At 34.5% G+C, this 16546-nt stretch overlaps 2 protein-coding genes across 3 annotated transcripts; one reads left to right on the forward strand and one right to left on the reverse strand.

Moving 5' to 3' along the window:
- Positions 1-5012: 5012 nt before the first annotated feature.
- Positions 5013-6730, forward strand: LOC107762512 (RING-H2 finger protein ATL60-like). The gene has a single exon (XM_016580872.2). The coding sequence runs from the start codon at positions 5354-5356 to the stop codon at positions 6269-6271; it is 918 nt and encodes a 305-aa protein (XP_016436358.1). The 5' UTR covers positions 5013-5353; the 3' UTR covers positions 6272-6730.
- Positions 6731-7367: 637 nt separating this feature from the next.
- On the reverse strand, positions 7368-13586 carry LOC107762511 (ubiquitin-conjugating enzyme E2 34). 2 transcript variants are annotated; one of them, XM_016580870.2, is made up of 11 exons: positions 13379-13586; positions 11095-11235; positions 10594-10648; positions 10132-10170; positions 9881-9944; positions 9683-9744; positions 9545-9584; positions 9160-9187; positions 8248-8339; positions 7802-8062; positions 7368-7488 (listed from the first exon to the last, which is right to left on the reverse strand). In XM_016580870.2, the coding sequence occupies exons 2-10, from the start codon at positions 11149-11151 to the stop codon at positions 7804-7806; spliced, it is 696 nt and encodes a 231-aa protein (XP_016436356.1). In that variant the 5' UTR covers positions 11152-11235; positions 13379-13586; the 3' UTR covers positions 7368-7488; positions 7802-7803. The 2 variants fall into 2 exon arrangements, with proteins under 2 accessions (XP_016436356.1, XP_016436355.1); XM_016580869.2 differs by lacking the exon at positions 7368-7488 and having other exon boundaries at positions 7532-8062.
- Positions 13587-16546: the final 2960 nt, after the last annotated feature.

Below are 16546 nucleotides of genomic sequence, written 5' to 3' on the forward strand. Positions count from 1 at the left end.
CAAATCGTATTACTATACTAATCACTTTGTAATACTTGTCGAAGTTTGACACCGTATGATATAAAAATTAAACAAAGCTTGAAGTACAATTTAGAGTATTTGTACGTAGGTTCTACTCTTTTTTATTTTAGAAAAGTTCTGCACCACCAAATTTAAAATTGATTATAAAAAATGATTAAAAAGTCAGTTGAAAAATAAGTTGTGATGTAATTTCTCATTGTTTAAATTGAACTATATATAATTTTACTCTTTTATTATTTTCAATTGTGTTAATGTATTACTTTATATTTTATGCTAACCAAATTTGAATAATAAAACATATTAATTTTATTCCCAAATAGTTGAGGAAAAGGTGTTTTTTGGTTCTTTAAAATAATAATCGTAATTTTTATTTATTAAGAATTTTTTAACAATAAATTTGTATTTTATTCTAGTTTAGTGACATATCTAAATAATTTATCAAAAATAAATTAATTTCTCGATCACTCTAAATACTAATCAAATTTACCTCAAATTGAAACATTATCGTTTTTTTTCTTCATTTGATTTGTTTGAGATACTATTTAGGGTGTAATACAACTCTCTTCATCATAATTCTTTGTTGAGCCTTTTCAAAAATAGTTAATTGTATATTTATGTATTTAAAATTTATATAATATTGAATTCTTATTGAACACGGAGGGAATAATGTTTTAGAGCGGAAATCCTTTTATTACAATTTGAACAAATTTTAATATTTTATTCTTAATTAGTTTTTTGCTAATTTTATAAAGTATTTCAATTGAAATTACAATTTAATCAAAACCTTGATAAAATGATATCAATTGATAACAATATAAGAACATCTTAAATATAAATCTACATAAATTATCGTCAATTCTTTTTTGTAAAATCTACTTTACCTGAAATAGTCAGTAAATGTAAAAAAAAATGAAAGGAGATAATATAATTGTTATATATTAATGTGTTACCATAGTATACTTTTAATTTAATGAATGTTTGAATTATAGATTATCAAGAAGATAATTTTTCTAGTTAAAAGTTCTTATTGAAAAAAATATTTTTGTAAACAGTGAAGGGGAGAAGTAATCTGTTTTCAAACAAATTGGAGAGTAACAATAATTAAGTAGGCGTTTGGACATCAATTCCAATTTTTTTTTTTATTTTTTTTCAAATTTGGAATTTCACTAAAATTTGAATTGAAGATGAAGTTGTGTTTGGTTATAATTTTTGCAACATATTTAGATGTCTGTTTTTTCAAAACCATAAAACATGATTTATACCCCACAACTTATAGAAAATATCAAAACCACCCCAATTTGATTATCCTATTTGAAATAAATAATCAAAATGCTATTGTTTAACTGTTATCATATTCTACTTTACTGCAATACACAGAAGATGCAAAATCAATATCACATTTTCTAATTCTACTAACACACAAAAAGGTGCAAAAGCAGGCATATCCACATATTCCTCATAAGTCATAACCATATAATCAATCTTCCAGTAGGTAGAGTTCAAGTATCAACTAGGACTGATGTTCCACAATCAGTCGCCAAAGATGTATCTGCCAAAAATGAAAAACTGATGGGGTCATTTTATAAATTTTAAAAATATAGAATAAATTTGTAAAATTAAAAACTAGCAAATTCTTATTTTTAATTGAAAAAGAATTTTCAAGTCAAAAAAGAAAAATTGGTAAGAATGGGATAACCAAACATTATTTTCAAAAAAAAAAAATGAAAAAAAGGAAAAAATTTGTATGTCGAAACAGACTCAAGTAGTGCATTTAAAGAAGATAGTGAAGGTTGAATGGGAAGTGGGGTCCAACTCAATAGCATAGGGCCATGTTACCTTTGGTTTTATCTATCATTAAAAACACTCAACCAAGCTTTTTAGCTTATTATACAAGCAAACAATGCATCAATATATTTGAAATGATCATCATGCCCTTGGTCGACCTCCTCTTCTCTTTTCTCAGTCACAGTCACAATTATCCAGTAAAATCTCACGTAGTGGGATCTGGGGAGGGTAATGCGTACGCAGACCTTACCCCTGTCCGGTAGGGCAGAGCTTATCTTCTCTTTTCTCAGTCACAGTCACAATTATCCAGTAAAATCTCACGTAGTGGGATTTGGGGAGAGTAATGTGTACGCAGACCTTACCCCTGTCCGGTAGGACAGAGCTCCTCTTCTCTTTTCTCAGTCACAGCCACAATTATCCAGTAAAATCTCACGTAGTGGGATCTGGGGAGGATAATGTGTACGCAGACCTTACCCCTGTCCGGTAGGGCAGAGCTCCTTTTCTCTTTTCTCAGTCACAGTCACAATTATCCTGTAAAATCTCACGTATTGGGATCTGGGGAAGATAATGTGTACGCAGACCTTATCCCTGTCCGGTAGGGCAGAGCTCCTCTTCTCTTTTCTCAGTCACAGTCACAATTATCCAGTAAAATCTCACGTAGTGGGATCTGGGGAGGATAATGTGTACGCAGACCTTACCCCTGTCCGGTAGGGCAGAGCTCCTCTTCTCTTTTCTCAGTCACAGTCACAATTATCCAGTAAAATCTCACGTAGTGGGATCTGGGGAAGATAATGTGTACGCAGACCTTACCCCTGTCCGGTAGGGCAGAGCTCCTCTTCTCTTTTCTCAGTCACAGTCACAATTATCCTGTAAAATCTCACGTAGTGGGATCTGGGGAAGATAATGTGTACGCAGACCTTACCCATGTCCGGTAGGGCAGAGCTCCTCTTCTCTTTTCTCAGTCACAGTCACAATTATCCAGTAAAATCTCACGTAGTGGGATCTGGGGAGGATAATGTGTACGCAGACCTTACCCCTGTCCGGTAGGGCAGAGCTCCTTTTCTCTTTTCTCAGTCACAGTCACAATTATCCAGTAAAATCTCACGTAATGAGATTTGGGGAGAGTAATGTGTACGCAGAACTTACCCCTGTCCGGTAGATAAGATGCTTCTCTCGAACCACTATATAATAATAATAATAATAATAATAATAATAATAATAATAATAATAATAATAATAATAATAATAATAATAATAATAATAATAGAAATAGAATTTATCTGTCATTAAAAACACAAAAGCAGCTTTGAGCCTATTATACAAGCAAACAATGCAGCAATATCTTTGAAATGACCATGATGCCCTTAGTCGACCTCCTCTTCTATTTTTTTATATAATAGAAAAATAGGAAATAGAAATATTCAACACATGACTGGGGCTCCCTGCCGACGGGCGTGACATCCTCAACCTCCACTACTCATTCGTTAACGGGTGGTTTTGTTGAATTCATAAATAAGTACTAAATTATTATGATTTGTTTGGTGCATCATATTAAAATAAGTAGTATATATATATATAAAGTGTAACTAAAAATATGTGTTTGATTTTAATTTTTATTTTCAATTGACCTTAAGTAGGAATCTGATAATATTTTGGCAGAAAGGCAATTTTACCATTTTATTTGTCTTATCAATATAATTAATCTTTGAATTGTTATCTATCTTCTACCATTGAATGTTGCATACATTTATATCAAAACTCGAATATAAAATTTTACTCTTAAACTTTAAAAATAAATAATCGAACTCTATCTCCCAAAATTTATTGGTTACATAAATCTTGAGAGGTCGTCGTTTAGTATCAGGGATAAGATAATAATTTCGGGATAGAATTTGTGATTGTATTTTTCTCATATTTAATTATATGTATTAGCTAATTCCAAAATAAATTTTATTCTAAAATAGTGATTGGACCAAACAATCCTTACGAGAATCTCGTCACAGTTTCTCTTTTAGCTGATGATTGTTGTAAGGTTGAAAGTGTGGTGAAACTAAGTGGCAAGATATTAGTTTGGCCAAACCTAGTAACTTAATAATATAAAATTTAATAACTCAAAAAGACTAGAATTTCCATGCTTCAATTCTACGGGAAAAAAAAGATACAACCTAGTGCACAAAGGCGTCCCATGTTCATCCACGGTCGAGGGAAAGACCCAACTTCAAAAAGTATGATGTAGACAGTCTACTCTAGTAAAAATCTATGTTACTCGGACTTTTCGAAAATGTGGCAGCATACGTTCGGGTCCTCCAAAATTCGTGCATTTCGAAGGATCTGACAGACGGGTGTAGCAACATTTTGGAGAGTCCAAGACAACTTGTGAAAATAGTACGGGCTAGCCAGTTTTCGGACTGATAATTGAAAAATAGCCAGCGTTTGCAAAACCATTGAAAAATAGCCACTATTTTGCTGCAACACGAATAGTTCCAGCATAATATAGTGGAGATTAGTGCACCCATGTATGAACTTCCAGTATATTATGCTGGAACTCCAACACACGGAAAGTTCCACTGTTCCAGCATAATATACTTTAGATTGGAGCACTTGTATATAAACTTTCAACATATTATACTGGAATATTTTCCGGCTTTTGAATAGTATTTTCATTCAGATTTATCTTTACACGAAAAATGACTAAATTTCGATTACTTTTAAAATTATGACTATTTTTTTATTACCACTTATAAATCTGACTACTTTTAAATTTCACCCTTTACTTTACCGCAAGTATTAATAACCGCTTTCGTGGAGACAACTTTACCGAGACTCGAATCCTAGCTCCGCCATTAGCCCATGGTAAGAGGAGAAGCTTCCCTGATAACTATTGAAGTGATAAAGGAAGGTGTTGAAATGTTGTTCGTCGTTTGGTTTCATATACAAACAACAACAACAACAACAACAACAATAACAACCCAGTATAATTTCACTTTGTGGGGTCTGAGGAGGATAGCGTGTATGCAGACCTTACCCCTACCCTAGGGTAGAGAGACTGTTTCCAAATAGACCCCGGCATCCTTCCCTCCAAAAACTTCCCACCTTGCTCTTGGGGAGACTCTCGGTTTGGTTTCATATACTATTCTAGATTTTAGTTACTACTCATTCTAGACGCTGCAGCCATTTCGTGACCATTTTCCTCATTGACTCATCTTTCCTAAATATCCTTTCTACTGTCATTTTCCTAAAGAATCTACACATTTTCTTCTATTTCCTAATTCTGCCTCTTGTCTCCTTTTAAAGACCAAATCTTTATTTTCTCCACTCCCAGTTCCCATTTTATAAGCCAACTACAGCTATTAATTTTTCCTATTAAGTTTTCATTCTCAGAAAATTTATAGACAATACAAGATATTTTCTTTCTGGGTTTATTCTTTTCATAATTAAAACTTAAAAATCTTCAATTATTCTTTTTTTGCCCTTTGTTGGTTGTAGCAGCACCAACGAAAAATCCCAGTTTGTTCTTGTTTCAGATTCTTAAAATAATTGTCTGAAAATGGAAGATGCGTCCCATACCGGTGGTAAAATAGAGGAATCAGGTACGTTTGAGCTCACTGGAAAAATAATGGTGGTAGCTATTGTACTTATTTTTCTTGTGATAGTCTTCGTTTTCTTATTCCACCTTTACTCAAAATGGTTATGGAATCGCCGCCGTCAAGCAGACGGTGGCAACCCTAATGCCAGCACACGGCGGCGGCACGGCTTCAACTTTTCTTCGGCCGGTCATCATCAAGAAGTGAATAATGTTACATCTGCTCTCCGCCGGGGTCTGGACCCCACTCTTCTTAAATCTATTCCCGTAGTTTTATTCAATCCTAAAGAATTTAAAGATGGATTAGAATGTGCTGTTTGTCTTTGTGATGTTTCTGAAGGTGAAAAGGCAAGACTTTTACCTAAATGTAATCATGGATTTCATGTGGATTGTATTGATATGTGGTTTCAATCTCATTCCACTTGTCCTCTTTGTAGAAATCCTGTTTCCAATATATCTTCTGATGATCAGAATCTCACCTCTATAGAATTATTAACAGTGGAAGAAGAGAATTCAGTTTCTATAGAGGTGGCAAATTTCCCAACCAATATCTTGTTTTGGGGGAATGAGACTCAAGTGAGTAGTTTGGAGGACTCTTTACAAGGTCCTAATTCTTCTTCTAACGCGCCTTGTCCTCCACCACCACCACCACCATCTTCATCATCCTTGTCGTCGTCATTTGCCTCTACGAGTGATAGGCGTTGTGTAGCATTGGTGATTGATATTCCGAGCCAAACAAATGAAGCAGAAGATGAACAGAAATCTCCAATAATGTCCACAAGATTGAGGTCTTTGAAAAGGCTGTTGAGTAGGGATAGGAGGGTTAATCCTTCTAGTCCAAGAATTATGGGTGTTGAACAAGGAGGCAGAGGCCAGAGCTAGTTGGGCAGTCCGGTGCATTAAGCTCCCGCTATGCGTGGGATTCGGGGAAGGACCAGACCATAAGGGTCTATTATATGCAGTCTTACCCTGCGTTTCCGCGAGATGCCAGAGCTAGTAGGAATTTATAAATATGGATAGTTGAGCTATAATGTGATATTAGCTTCGATATTTTCTGATGTTTGCTACAGAATTTGGAGACGAATGGGTATCTCCAGAACTCCCATTCATTTGTTCGAAGTTTTTGATTCTTGATGTAGATGTAAAGATTGAAACTTTCATCTGCATATAGGCAGTGAATATATTGTATATGTGTAAACAATGCAGTGGGCCTCTCTGTTTGAGAATGAAGCAATCTTTCTCTTACAGAAGAGTAATTTCAGTTATTTCTATGACTGTTAGTTTTCTTATATTTTCTGGCTGCTACAATGATATGATCACAGTTTCAGCTTTCTTTCTTCATATGAATTTGGTCAGTTTTGGCAAATCACTTCTTAGATCACATTGTATTTTGGCCTAAAAATACATGGATTAGTTGTGATAAGAAATGAACATTGAGCCTAACTTAATCTCTAAAGCTAGTTCACGAGACGAGAATTGTCCATTGAAACTAACTCATGAGGCAAGGATCGTCCAAGATAATATAAAGAGGCAAATAATCTCATCCCACTCCGATGTGAGAATCTAACAATTAGAATGTCTTGTTTGTCTTTGTGAAGTATGTGAGGGTAAAAAGGCAAGCTTTTCGCCAAAAGAGAATCTAACAAATAGAATGTGTTTGTTTGTCTTTGCGTAGTTTCAATCGCATTTATTGGTTTGGTGAGTATCGCTGCATGACTATTTATGGGAAATTAGATTCTCATCTAAACTTGCATTTTACCAAATTTTATTGTAAACCACAACAGATTGCAAGGGTATTCTCTCAATTATCGAACAAAAGTATGCCTCCAGTACTCCTACATAGTTTAGGTTCAAATATTCAACGTAGTGGTACATACACACTGCACTTTATGCTCTCCTTTTTCCCCTTGTATTACACTAGTGTTTTGGGATGCTAATTCACATTTTCACGTTTAAACAAGTAGTAGGACGACTGATCAACCTCAAAAGGAAAAGAAAGCACTAATACAGAACATATTTTAAGTACCTAGATAAGTAAACTGCATTCCTGAACAAGCTCAAGAAACACCAGCAAGTTGACCTCGCGATAACCATAGCTCCTACCAGCCAAAAAAGGAACCAATGAAGGATAAACAGACACCATTTGCAACTCTGAGCCCTTCACTATTACAACACAGAATTTCATATTTTAAGTGACAAGACTACAAAAGTAGAAAAGGAAAACCCATCAGCTAGACTTAGAGATCAGTATGATGTCCACTAGGCCTATACATTCTTGAGAAGTATAAGAAAATCCTACAATATTTTGGACTTCTCGGTAATAACCCAGATAAGGATTACACAACCACAGATTTCGGATGCTTTGTTCTAAAGCGTAGTGCAATAATACATTTCCTGCCTAATGGAACTCACCATCAAAGCTGAAGTAGAGGCAGAGCCATTACAACGCCAAAAACTGATACTAGCAACAACAATAACCAAGTTGGGCAAGATTTCCTCTGTTGGTTTTTCACGTCTTTATGTGGCTCTACTTTATTCAGACCATCCAACAAGGGTGTAGAATTTTCTGCTTGAGTTGGTATGGTTGAAACCTGCTCCTGAGTAGGATGCACCATCACCTTCTCCTCTTCATACTTCTCCACATATTCTGGAAACAATTTTCTAAAGGTTGGGCTGTCATAAAAATAATTAGTAAGTCAACTGGGATCAAATAAAAGGCGCAGTTAAAACAATTGACAACATTGTGAAACTAGTAGCTCAATTTTTCACGCAACAGATCTTGTACTGCAGGAACTATACACTTAAGGCAATCTGAAACAAATACAAGGTATGCAGCAGGGAACTCGCAATTGACTCACTTTTTACAATTGAAAGCAAGTGAAGCCTTAGCAAGCTTCTGTTTTTCAGCAACTGTTGTTGTTACACTGCCTGTGGTAGGACTGTTGTCCATCTGCAGGAAATGCATGGTAGACATAAAAGTTACCATCAATGCAAATGAATGCTTCCCTAAACAAAAAGAGATTGTAAACAAAGGAATTATGGAAGATTATTTCATGGATTTAGTCGTCTATGGTTTCAAGATAGCACCAACATGCATTGTGGATAATGCAGGCCTAATATGGAAATTTACACAAAGAGGGACAGAGACAGAAGAAGGAAAAACTGTCATAAAAATGAACATGAACTAAAAGAAAGAGCAGAACCCAGAACAGGGGCAGCTCAAGTACATGTGTGGTCTAACACCAAAGTTTAATGTGAGGCCTAAATTTCTTAAAAAGGGTTATAATATATATTTTTATTTGAAGTCTGTTCTTCTAGATTTTTGAAATGTAAAGTTGTTAATAATATCTTTGTAACCAATTTTCTGAATAATTGCTTTTCAACTAATATAGCCAACCCATTTAATCTAAGCATTTGGAAAAGAAAAGTCTTTTTATGTAATAGGGTATATCCATTAGAGTAGTATCTTCTACTTGTACTATTTTCCTTGTCAAATATACTACCCATTTTTAAGTAAGCCAAACTATTACTTTACTAAACAAAATTTCTTTCCTTTTATATGAGAAAGTCTACTTTTGTACTAAAAGTACTAAAGTAACTTTTTTATTACCTATAAACCTATTATTTCTAAAAAATGGGGCCTCCACATTTGGGGACCTAAGGAACAAGCCTTATTAACTACAACATTAGAACCGGCCATGACCCAGAAAATAATCGGTGATGAGATGGAATGCAGATACTTTGCATTGTATGACTTGCAGGAACTTTACCATAAATGAGAGCAGTCCCGTGAGTATGCTGCACGGAAAATAGAGGAAATCAGTTCAAATGGAAAAAGAATTATGCAGCCAATATAAGAACTGTAAGTATGTTCATCTTTATCAAAAAATTAAGAGGACATGCCTTCGCTATTTTGTTCTGAAAAGTAATCAGAAAATTTTTTGGAATCATATTTTAGTAATCAGAAAAGTAGGAAGAGGTGAAACACATATTTTTTTAAATTATAAAACAGGTTTATTCAATTCAAAAGACGTCCCTTATTCTCATATTTTCAGAGAAAATCAAAGTTCTTGTACCATATAGGCCCTAAAGCAACTATTTCCAGACAAATCACCATACTTTTTCTATTTTGATAAGTATATTGTAACTTATTACCTTGACACAGACCACATAGGGTTCCAACTCTCTGGGTGAACTGTGAAGCAATAAATATGCCAATTGAAGGTCAGGAACATGGAATCCTCTCAAAGCAACAAGCAATTGTGACTACAATGCAACTCCAAAAACACTTACAGTCACTCATAGATAAACAGATTTTCTTTTGCGTCATAAATCTTCCATTTGGAGTAACCATGCTACAGACGAAGCAAACATAGTTGAGGTGATTCCAAAAAGGAAAAAAATAAAATACAAAAAGGAAAGCCTTATAGAGATACATTGCTAAAAGAGAAACAAGTCCGGGAATATCAAACTGATCTGAACTTAGATTACCTGATTCCTGGAGGTTTAAATGGATATTCTGGAGGAAACTTAATCTTCCCATAATAATATCCACCTTATTATTGGAGTTGGCCGCATTTCACAAGCAACAATCACAAGAGCAAGAATAACTCAGAGAAAAATGAGAAAAGTATTCGGAGGTGACAAAACGATAGTGAAAAAAGGGTCCAGGAAGAAGACCACATCACCTAACAGTATTAGTTCATTGCACAATAAATACCAAAGTTAGAGAAAGTAGAAACCTGCAAAGGGTGTTCCTTCACTCCCCTCCAACACGTAATCTGGACATGAGATTTAGGTAAAAGTAGGAATATTAGGAAAAAAAGGTAATGAGTTATCTGATTAAAAGAATCTAAAAGAAGATCACTACTGGCAAATAAGCCTAGTAAAACAATATGTATTAGAAGAAGAGTATCAGATTACATGCCTATTTCATTCCTAATCAGATTGCATTATCGACAGTGCATTTAGGTGATTCAAGCCTAGTTCATTCCTTATTAGACTGCATAACCAACGATGTGTTTAGATGCATGGCACGCAAAGAAGAAGAAACAAATATTCATGCAGAGAAGGTATCAAGAGGAAAAGGAATAAAACAAAGCTAACTTATAGAAAAAGGAACTAGACAAAGTTCATACAATTCTAAAGGTTTAACCGAGTATATTGAGAAATACAGGTATAGAGAACAAGAAGTAGGGACTTACGCCACTCAAGAATATCATTTGGAGAAGGGCGGGCCACAACATGGGAGACAGGTTCCTGCAATATAACAAGCTTCATCAGTTTCGGAGGAATCAGAGCACAGTAGAAAATGTCTAAACACAGCAAAGAAGAGACTAGTTGACAAAGCCATAGGAGATGCCATCCAGTATCAAGTCAATGAAATAAAACTTAGCTCTTAGTTGTGACAGAAATTAAGATACAAGTGTCATACTTTTCATATCTGGCAAGTGGCAACGGGGTGAAGAAAAAGCAAACTTCAAGTAAGTTAACAAAAGCTAATGACAAATTTAGAGTGGTAATGTCATGAGGGGCAAGAAGATGAAAGCCACAAGTAGGGTTCATAACATGTAAGATCCAATGTGGTTGACCAACGCTTTAAGTAGCGAGACTGTCTTTCTCATTCATGGGAGAGTAAAGGAAGTTGTCTGGTACTGCAACAAATTTATGTAGAATATATTCCCAGCAGCAAAAAGGTTACATACTTTACAAAGTGCTCTATATTCCTTCTGGAGTCGCTTTACACATGCCTTTTCTGCCATGTCTAAGCTTCAAAATGGAAGAGAACTACGAGATGATCCTTGGAAGCTTCACTTATTCTCTTGACTGCAAAGAAATGCCACCACCTGTAAACATAAGAAATTAAATAAGCAATTTTAATTTAAGGAAACCCCAAAGTAAGAAGGGTGTTAGTATATGAGACTTGAAGAAAACTTGAGTCGATAGCAATCAATGCAGACTGCAGACCATAAAGAAAGATGGTAAAGCCATTAGCTATGTGAATTCCATTTCTTAATTTTCTTATCCCCTCCAGCTAAGCATGGCCATCAATTCCACAAGAACAAAGGCTTAGAAACAGTGGTGAAATGAGGAATTGAAGGAATCCTATATGTGAAAAAAGGACCCTAATAACTCTAATTTTAAGCTAGCTAGGGTTCCTATCTAGCCACTCAATAAACTAACTTAAACAAAAAAAGGAAATTCATAGACTAATTAAAAGGAAAGTAATAATCTTCAAAGAAGTCATAAAATAAGAAGGAAACAAATACAGAGTACCTGAAAACTGTTAACCAAAATACTAATAAGAGCAGGCTTCGCTCCAATATGAACAGTGTTTTCTTTTGCCTCGTCTATTCCTGCTCAGTTGGAATTGACTTTGCCTCACCAAGCCCTCGTGTTAAGGCATGATCTTTTATTCCAACCTTCCCTTTTTTTGAAAATCGATTTTTGATTCTTCTTAGACTTTCGTAAAGCAACACAATTTTACGTGATTAAATCAAACAATAAGATGTTTATGGCTGAATACTAAATCAAGACCCTATGGAAGGAGCGTGGCATATCGCCCTAGTCATGTCAAATCAATAAATAGAAGCTGTTCTGGGGATTGGGCCTCTTTGGAGATGGCTGATCATCCCTAGGCTGAAGGTGTTGATGTCCATCCTTTGTACTCATACATCTATTGCATGTGAACAGGTACAAAGCCAGGAAAAGTACAATTGAAATTTTAGTGAACCTAAGTCTTTCAAGCTACCTTGAGAACCACATTATCTAGTTGTTGACAATATTTTATACTGCTTGTTCAAGAGCCTGACGAATAAATTTTATAAAAGCAAAAAGAGAAAACAGCTAAGGTACGAGAGTAAAAAGACTGCTATATATTCTCTAGATCCCAATTGAACCACAAACCAGATATAGAATCATCCACTATACTATGGCAAAAGAAATATCAATGTGCTTTTACTCTGTCTGCTTCAGAATCATTTGCCAGTCCATTCCCCCTCATGGATATCATAGCAAAGAAAGTTAAAAGCTTTGCATGCTAGCAAACACAATAAATAATCACAGACTCACAAGTACAACCTAATTCTGTTCTATCCGTCAGTGTTGTTAAAGGCTCATTGAGGCGCGCTTAAGCTCTGAAGCTCAAAAAGCTCAGGGTATGCGCTTCCCCTCATTTAGACTGCGCTTTAGTGTAGGCAAGCTCTAAGACCCACGCCTCATTGTCAATAAGTTCTATTTTGAATAGAGTGGTACATACAATAAATATAATTGGCTAAAAGATATTATTAATTTTTAAGGAAATCATTATGAATGAACTTGTTACTTTTTTTCTTGCATTACGTATATACCTTTATTTTTTTCTTCGTTGCGCCTTTTTTAACTAAAGGCCACACTTTAATTGCACTTTGCGCTTAAAGCCATGATAGACCTGTGCGCTTTTTAACGCTTTTTCGCCTTTGACAACACTGTTCTCCATAATTCACCATTGCTAACAGTCTGATTTTGCTTTCCCTACCCACCATTGCTAACACTTGTACGCGTATATATTATTAATCCTTTTAAGCTAACGTTGCATATTCAAGTTTCAAACAAGCCCAATTCTCAGCAATCACATATTCACATTGGATGGACCGAACAAACTCTAATATAGTCCACGTAAATCCAAAATTATGCAGAATTCATAGCAGAGGACAAAATTCACCAAATTAGATTGCAAAACAACCCGCAATTAAAGCATAATACGTAATTATAGCACATTATTCTCGCCGCGGCAGAACAAACTGTCGAATTAATAGAGTAGCGATTAGACAACATAACACAATTTTCCGAAACACACTCGTCGACAAACAAAAAACAAAAATCAAATTTGTATAGTAATAAAATTTAAAAAAAAAATTGATGAATTGAGGATATAATTAAAAAGTCGAAATGAAGAAAAGCAATGACACGTGTACGTAAAAATAGAGAAAAATGAGGAGAAGATATTACCGTAGATCGAGCAAGAAAATCGAAAGCAAAAAAGAGAATTAATCTCAAATCTGACGTGCTTGATCTGTAGTGAGGAGTGGCCCAGTTCAAAAATAAGTTAATTTTGACCCCTCGGCCCTCTTTGTATTGAAATTCGCAGGACTTCTGTGACTCTTTTCCTCGTGCAGCCGATTCTCCTTTTGTAGGGATGAACGTTTAATTCAATAATAATAACAAAAAATTCCGGAGCAGAGTTTTGTGGATAGAGACACTATGTACCTTTTTTCCTATTCGGGGAGTGCACTAAGTTACTGCTATGCACGGAGTTCAATGAAGAGTCGGACCACAAGGCGAGGCCGTTTCCATGTTTCGAACTCTTGTGACCTCTTGATCACGTAACAACAACTTTACCAGTTACGTTAAAGCTTCCTACGGAACAATAGATTGTACATGGGAAAGTCACCTTGAAGCAACATTAATTTTTTTTCCCACCCAATTTTCGATGCAACATATTTACTTTGTAATTATATAAGGAGGATAGTGTGCATGCAGACTTTATAAAGAGGTTGTTTCTGATAAATTTTGACTTGAGAAAAATAAAATCTCGACGGAAGTGAAGAACCCATAAAGAGAAAAGCATTAGCAACTTCAAAATAATAGGAAAATCAAAGAAAAGAAATAACACATAGTAATAGAAGTCTGAGATAATGAAATACAAAACTACTATTCTGCTACAAGACAAAAAAAAAACTCCCGACTACCTCCTAAGGGACAAGCCTAACTCTCGCTACACCTATTTAAATTTGTGTTGCATAAGGTTATTAAAGGGGAAAAGTTATTTATAAAAAAAATTATTTTCAATGCTCGAACACGAGGCACTCTGACTTGAAAAAAAAGAAAGTGATAGGGCACAATTATATGTAATTTATTACAAAAGAGGTTTGGAACTTGGAAATTAACTGATTTATTAGCAACGCATTTGAGAAATTGTAGGAACAAAGTAAAAATATAGGGAAAGCATGCTAACGGAACGTTTTAGATTGATTTTTTAAATAAAATAAGTTATATGTTATCTCTAAATTGTATAGTTAACATGACAGTTATGTTTTATGCTCAAGCTTGTTGTTTGACAAATAAAAGTACTGTATTATTATATCTATAATCCATATTTACTAACCTTTTTTACTCCATTTTGCTAAGAAATTAATGAAGTTCCTAACATATAGAGATAAAATTTAATAAAATGACAAATTATTTTAATACTTCAAAATAATGTTTATAGATGTTCATCCAAATTAAACATACAAAATACAACAACAACAACAACAACAACAACGACCCAGTATAATCTCACAAGTGGGGTTTGGGGAGGGTAATATGTACGCAGACCTTACCCTTACCCCGAAGGATAGAGAGACTGTTTCCAAATTAAACATACAAAATATATTAAAAAATATGAAGAATTAACTTTTCCAACTGAAAATTTCGTTGTTCCTTCCTAAATGCATGTTAGGAAATTACATTTATTTTTAGTTTGCATAGTTTAATTGGAACGTTACTTTACAAAATTCACATCACAAGAACTTTTTTAAACACTAATAAATCTTCAATAACCGAATAAACATTGACTGACCCTTTTATTTTTTTTGAAAGAACAAGTTCAAGTAAATAATTTTTTAAATATTTAATTAAAAAATGATTCTTATCCCATCCGTTTGTATGTACCCACGCTCCTGTTTATTATTTTCTAGAACCTCAAGAACTATCCTTTCCGGCTGCCCCTTCCCCCCGGCATTGCCCTTGGGTTTGTCAACCAACCTGGCATGTTCAGATCGGGGCGCCTCGACGATGATGTAGTCGTAATAGTCCTCTAATGGGAAATATGTTAAGATCCGCCCATGATTCATGGAACCATTCCTTCGCGTGCCATAGCTTAGGATTCATGCTATTGCTATTGTTTAGGGGCGTCAATACCGGGAGCCCTAAATTCAAAAATTGTGTCGCCTAATAAATATTAAGCAAGTGAAGAGTAACCAGAAAGAGTCCAACAAAACAATGATAGACCTGTAAAGCTTGGAAGGCGGCAACATGGAGAGTGGATTTTATCAAGTAGGGCTACCATTGCAGAGAATAACACGTATGTCCAAAGGTAAGAAAGATGAACCGGAAATTCCCAAAATACCCCTGACGACCCCAAGCTCCTGACTTAACATACATTTTTCTTCACCTTTGCAATTTTTTTTTTAGAGGAGCTACTCCATCCGGTTCAAAATAAGTGATTTTTTGGCCTTTTTATTGTGGTTCAAAATAAATAATTTTTTCGGATTTCAAGAATAAATTAATTATTTTTTCCCTACATTATTCTTGGAGTAAATAGTGTTGGAATATGTGTTAGGAGTGTTTATGTGGGAAAATTTTATTTTGTGTCTCATACAACTGACACTAGTTGTATGAGGCAACTTTTTTGTCTCACAGTTTTGTGGACCCAGATTTCTGTGGACCCAGAAGTGTAAGATTGGGGTCCACAAATTTGTGAGATAAAAAGGAGCCTCATACAACTAGTATAAGTTGTATGAGACACAAAATAAAACTTCTCGTTTATGTGAGATAGTAAGGGTTAATATGGTCAATTCCATTGCTAATTAATGCTAAAAGATAAATTTTTTAATATGTATAAAAATATCCAAAAAATCACTTATTTTGGACCGAAGAAATATCATTTTACAATACTTTATAAAATTTTCCACATGTCTACAACAAAGGAGAGATGTTGACCCTAAACTCCTCAAACTGTGGCTTATTAATAAGAGAAATGCACTAATGATACAGAAAGAGAATAATAGAAAATGAAAGAAATAGTTGGGAGGATAAGGGGCAAAAGAACATCTTACATGTGTCGGCAAATTTTTTGTATTCGCAAACATAAAGGTATAAATAAGTTATTATTATGAAATATAGCGCAAAGTAATAATATAAAATAAGAAAATAGACAAGAGATACAAAATGTGTTTGATATAACGGAAAATATTTTATTGGAAAATAAGTAGTATACTTATTTATTTTTCGGTGTTTGGTATGCAAATTAAGAAAAATAATTTTTCAAGAGTATTCATAAATAATTTAGATACAATAAACATGAAGCCATAAACTTTCGAACCAACAACCTTCCGAACCACAAATTTCATAAAC

Source organism: Nicotiana tabacum, chromosome 8 (assembly GCF_000715075.1).
Source record: "Nicotiana tabacum cultivar K326 chromosome 8, ASM71507v2, whole genome shotgun sequence".
Classification (NCBI taxonomy): Eukaryota; Viridiplantae; Streptophyta; class Magnoliopsida; order Solanales; family Solanaceae; genus Nicotiana; species Nicotiana tabacum.

What these genes read in the sequence shown, in the direction of transcription:
- LOC107762512 (XM_016580872.2), top strand. Translation starts at nt 5,354, where the DNA reads ATGGAAGATGCGTCCCATACCGGTGGTAAAATAGAGGAATCAGGTACG.
- LOC107762511 (XM_016580870.2), bottom strand. Translation starts at nt 11,151, where the DNA reads ATGGCAGAAAAGGCATGTGTAAAGCGACTCCAGAAGGAATATAGAGCA. An exon ending in CTGTTTATCTATGAGTGACT is followed by an intron (nt 9,585 to 9,682) that starts GTAAGTGTTTTT and finishes ATTGCTTCACAG; the next exon opens with TTCACCCAGAGAGTTGGAAC. An exon ending in CGGGACTGCTCTCATTTATG is followed by an intron (nt 8,340 to 9,159) that starts GTAAAGTTCCTG and finishes CATTTCCTGCAG; the next exon opens with ATGGACAACAGTCCTACCAC.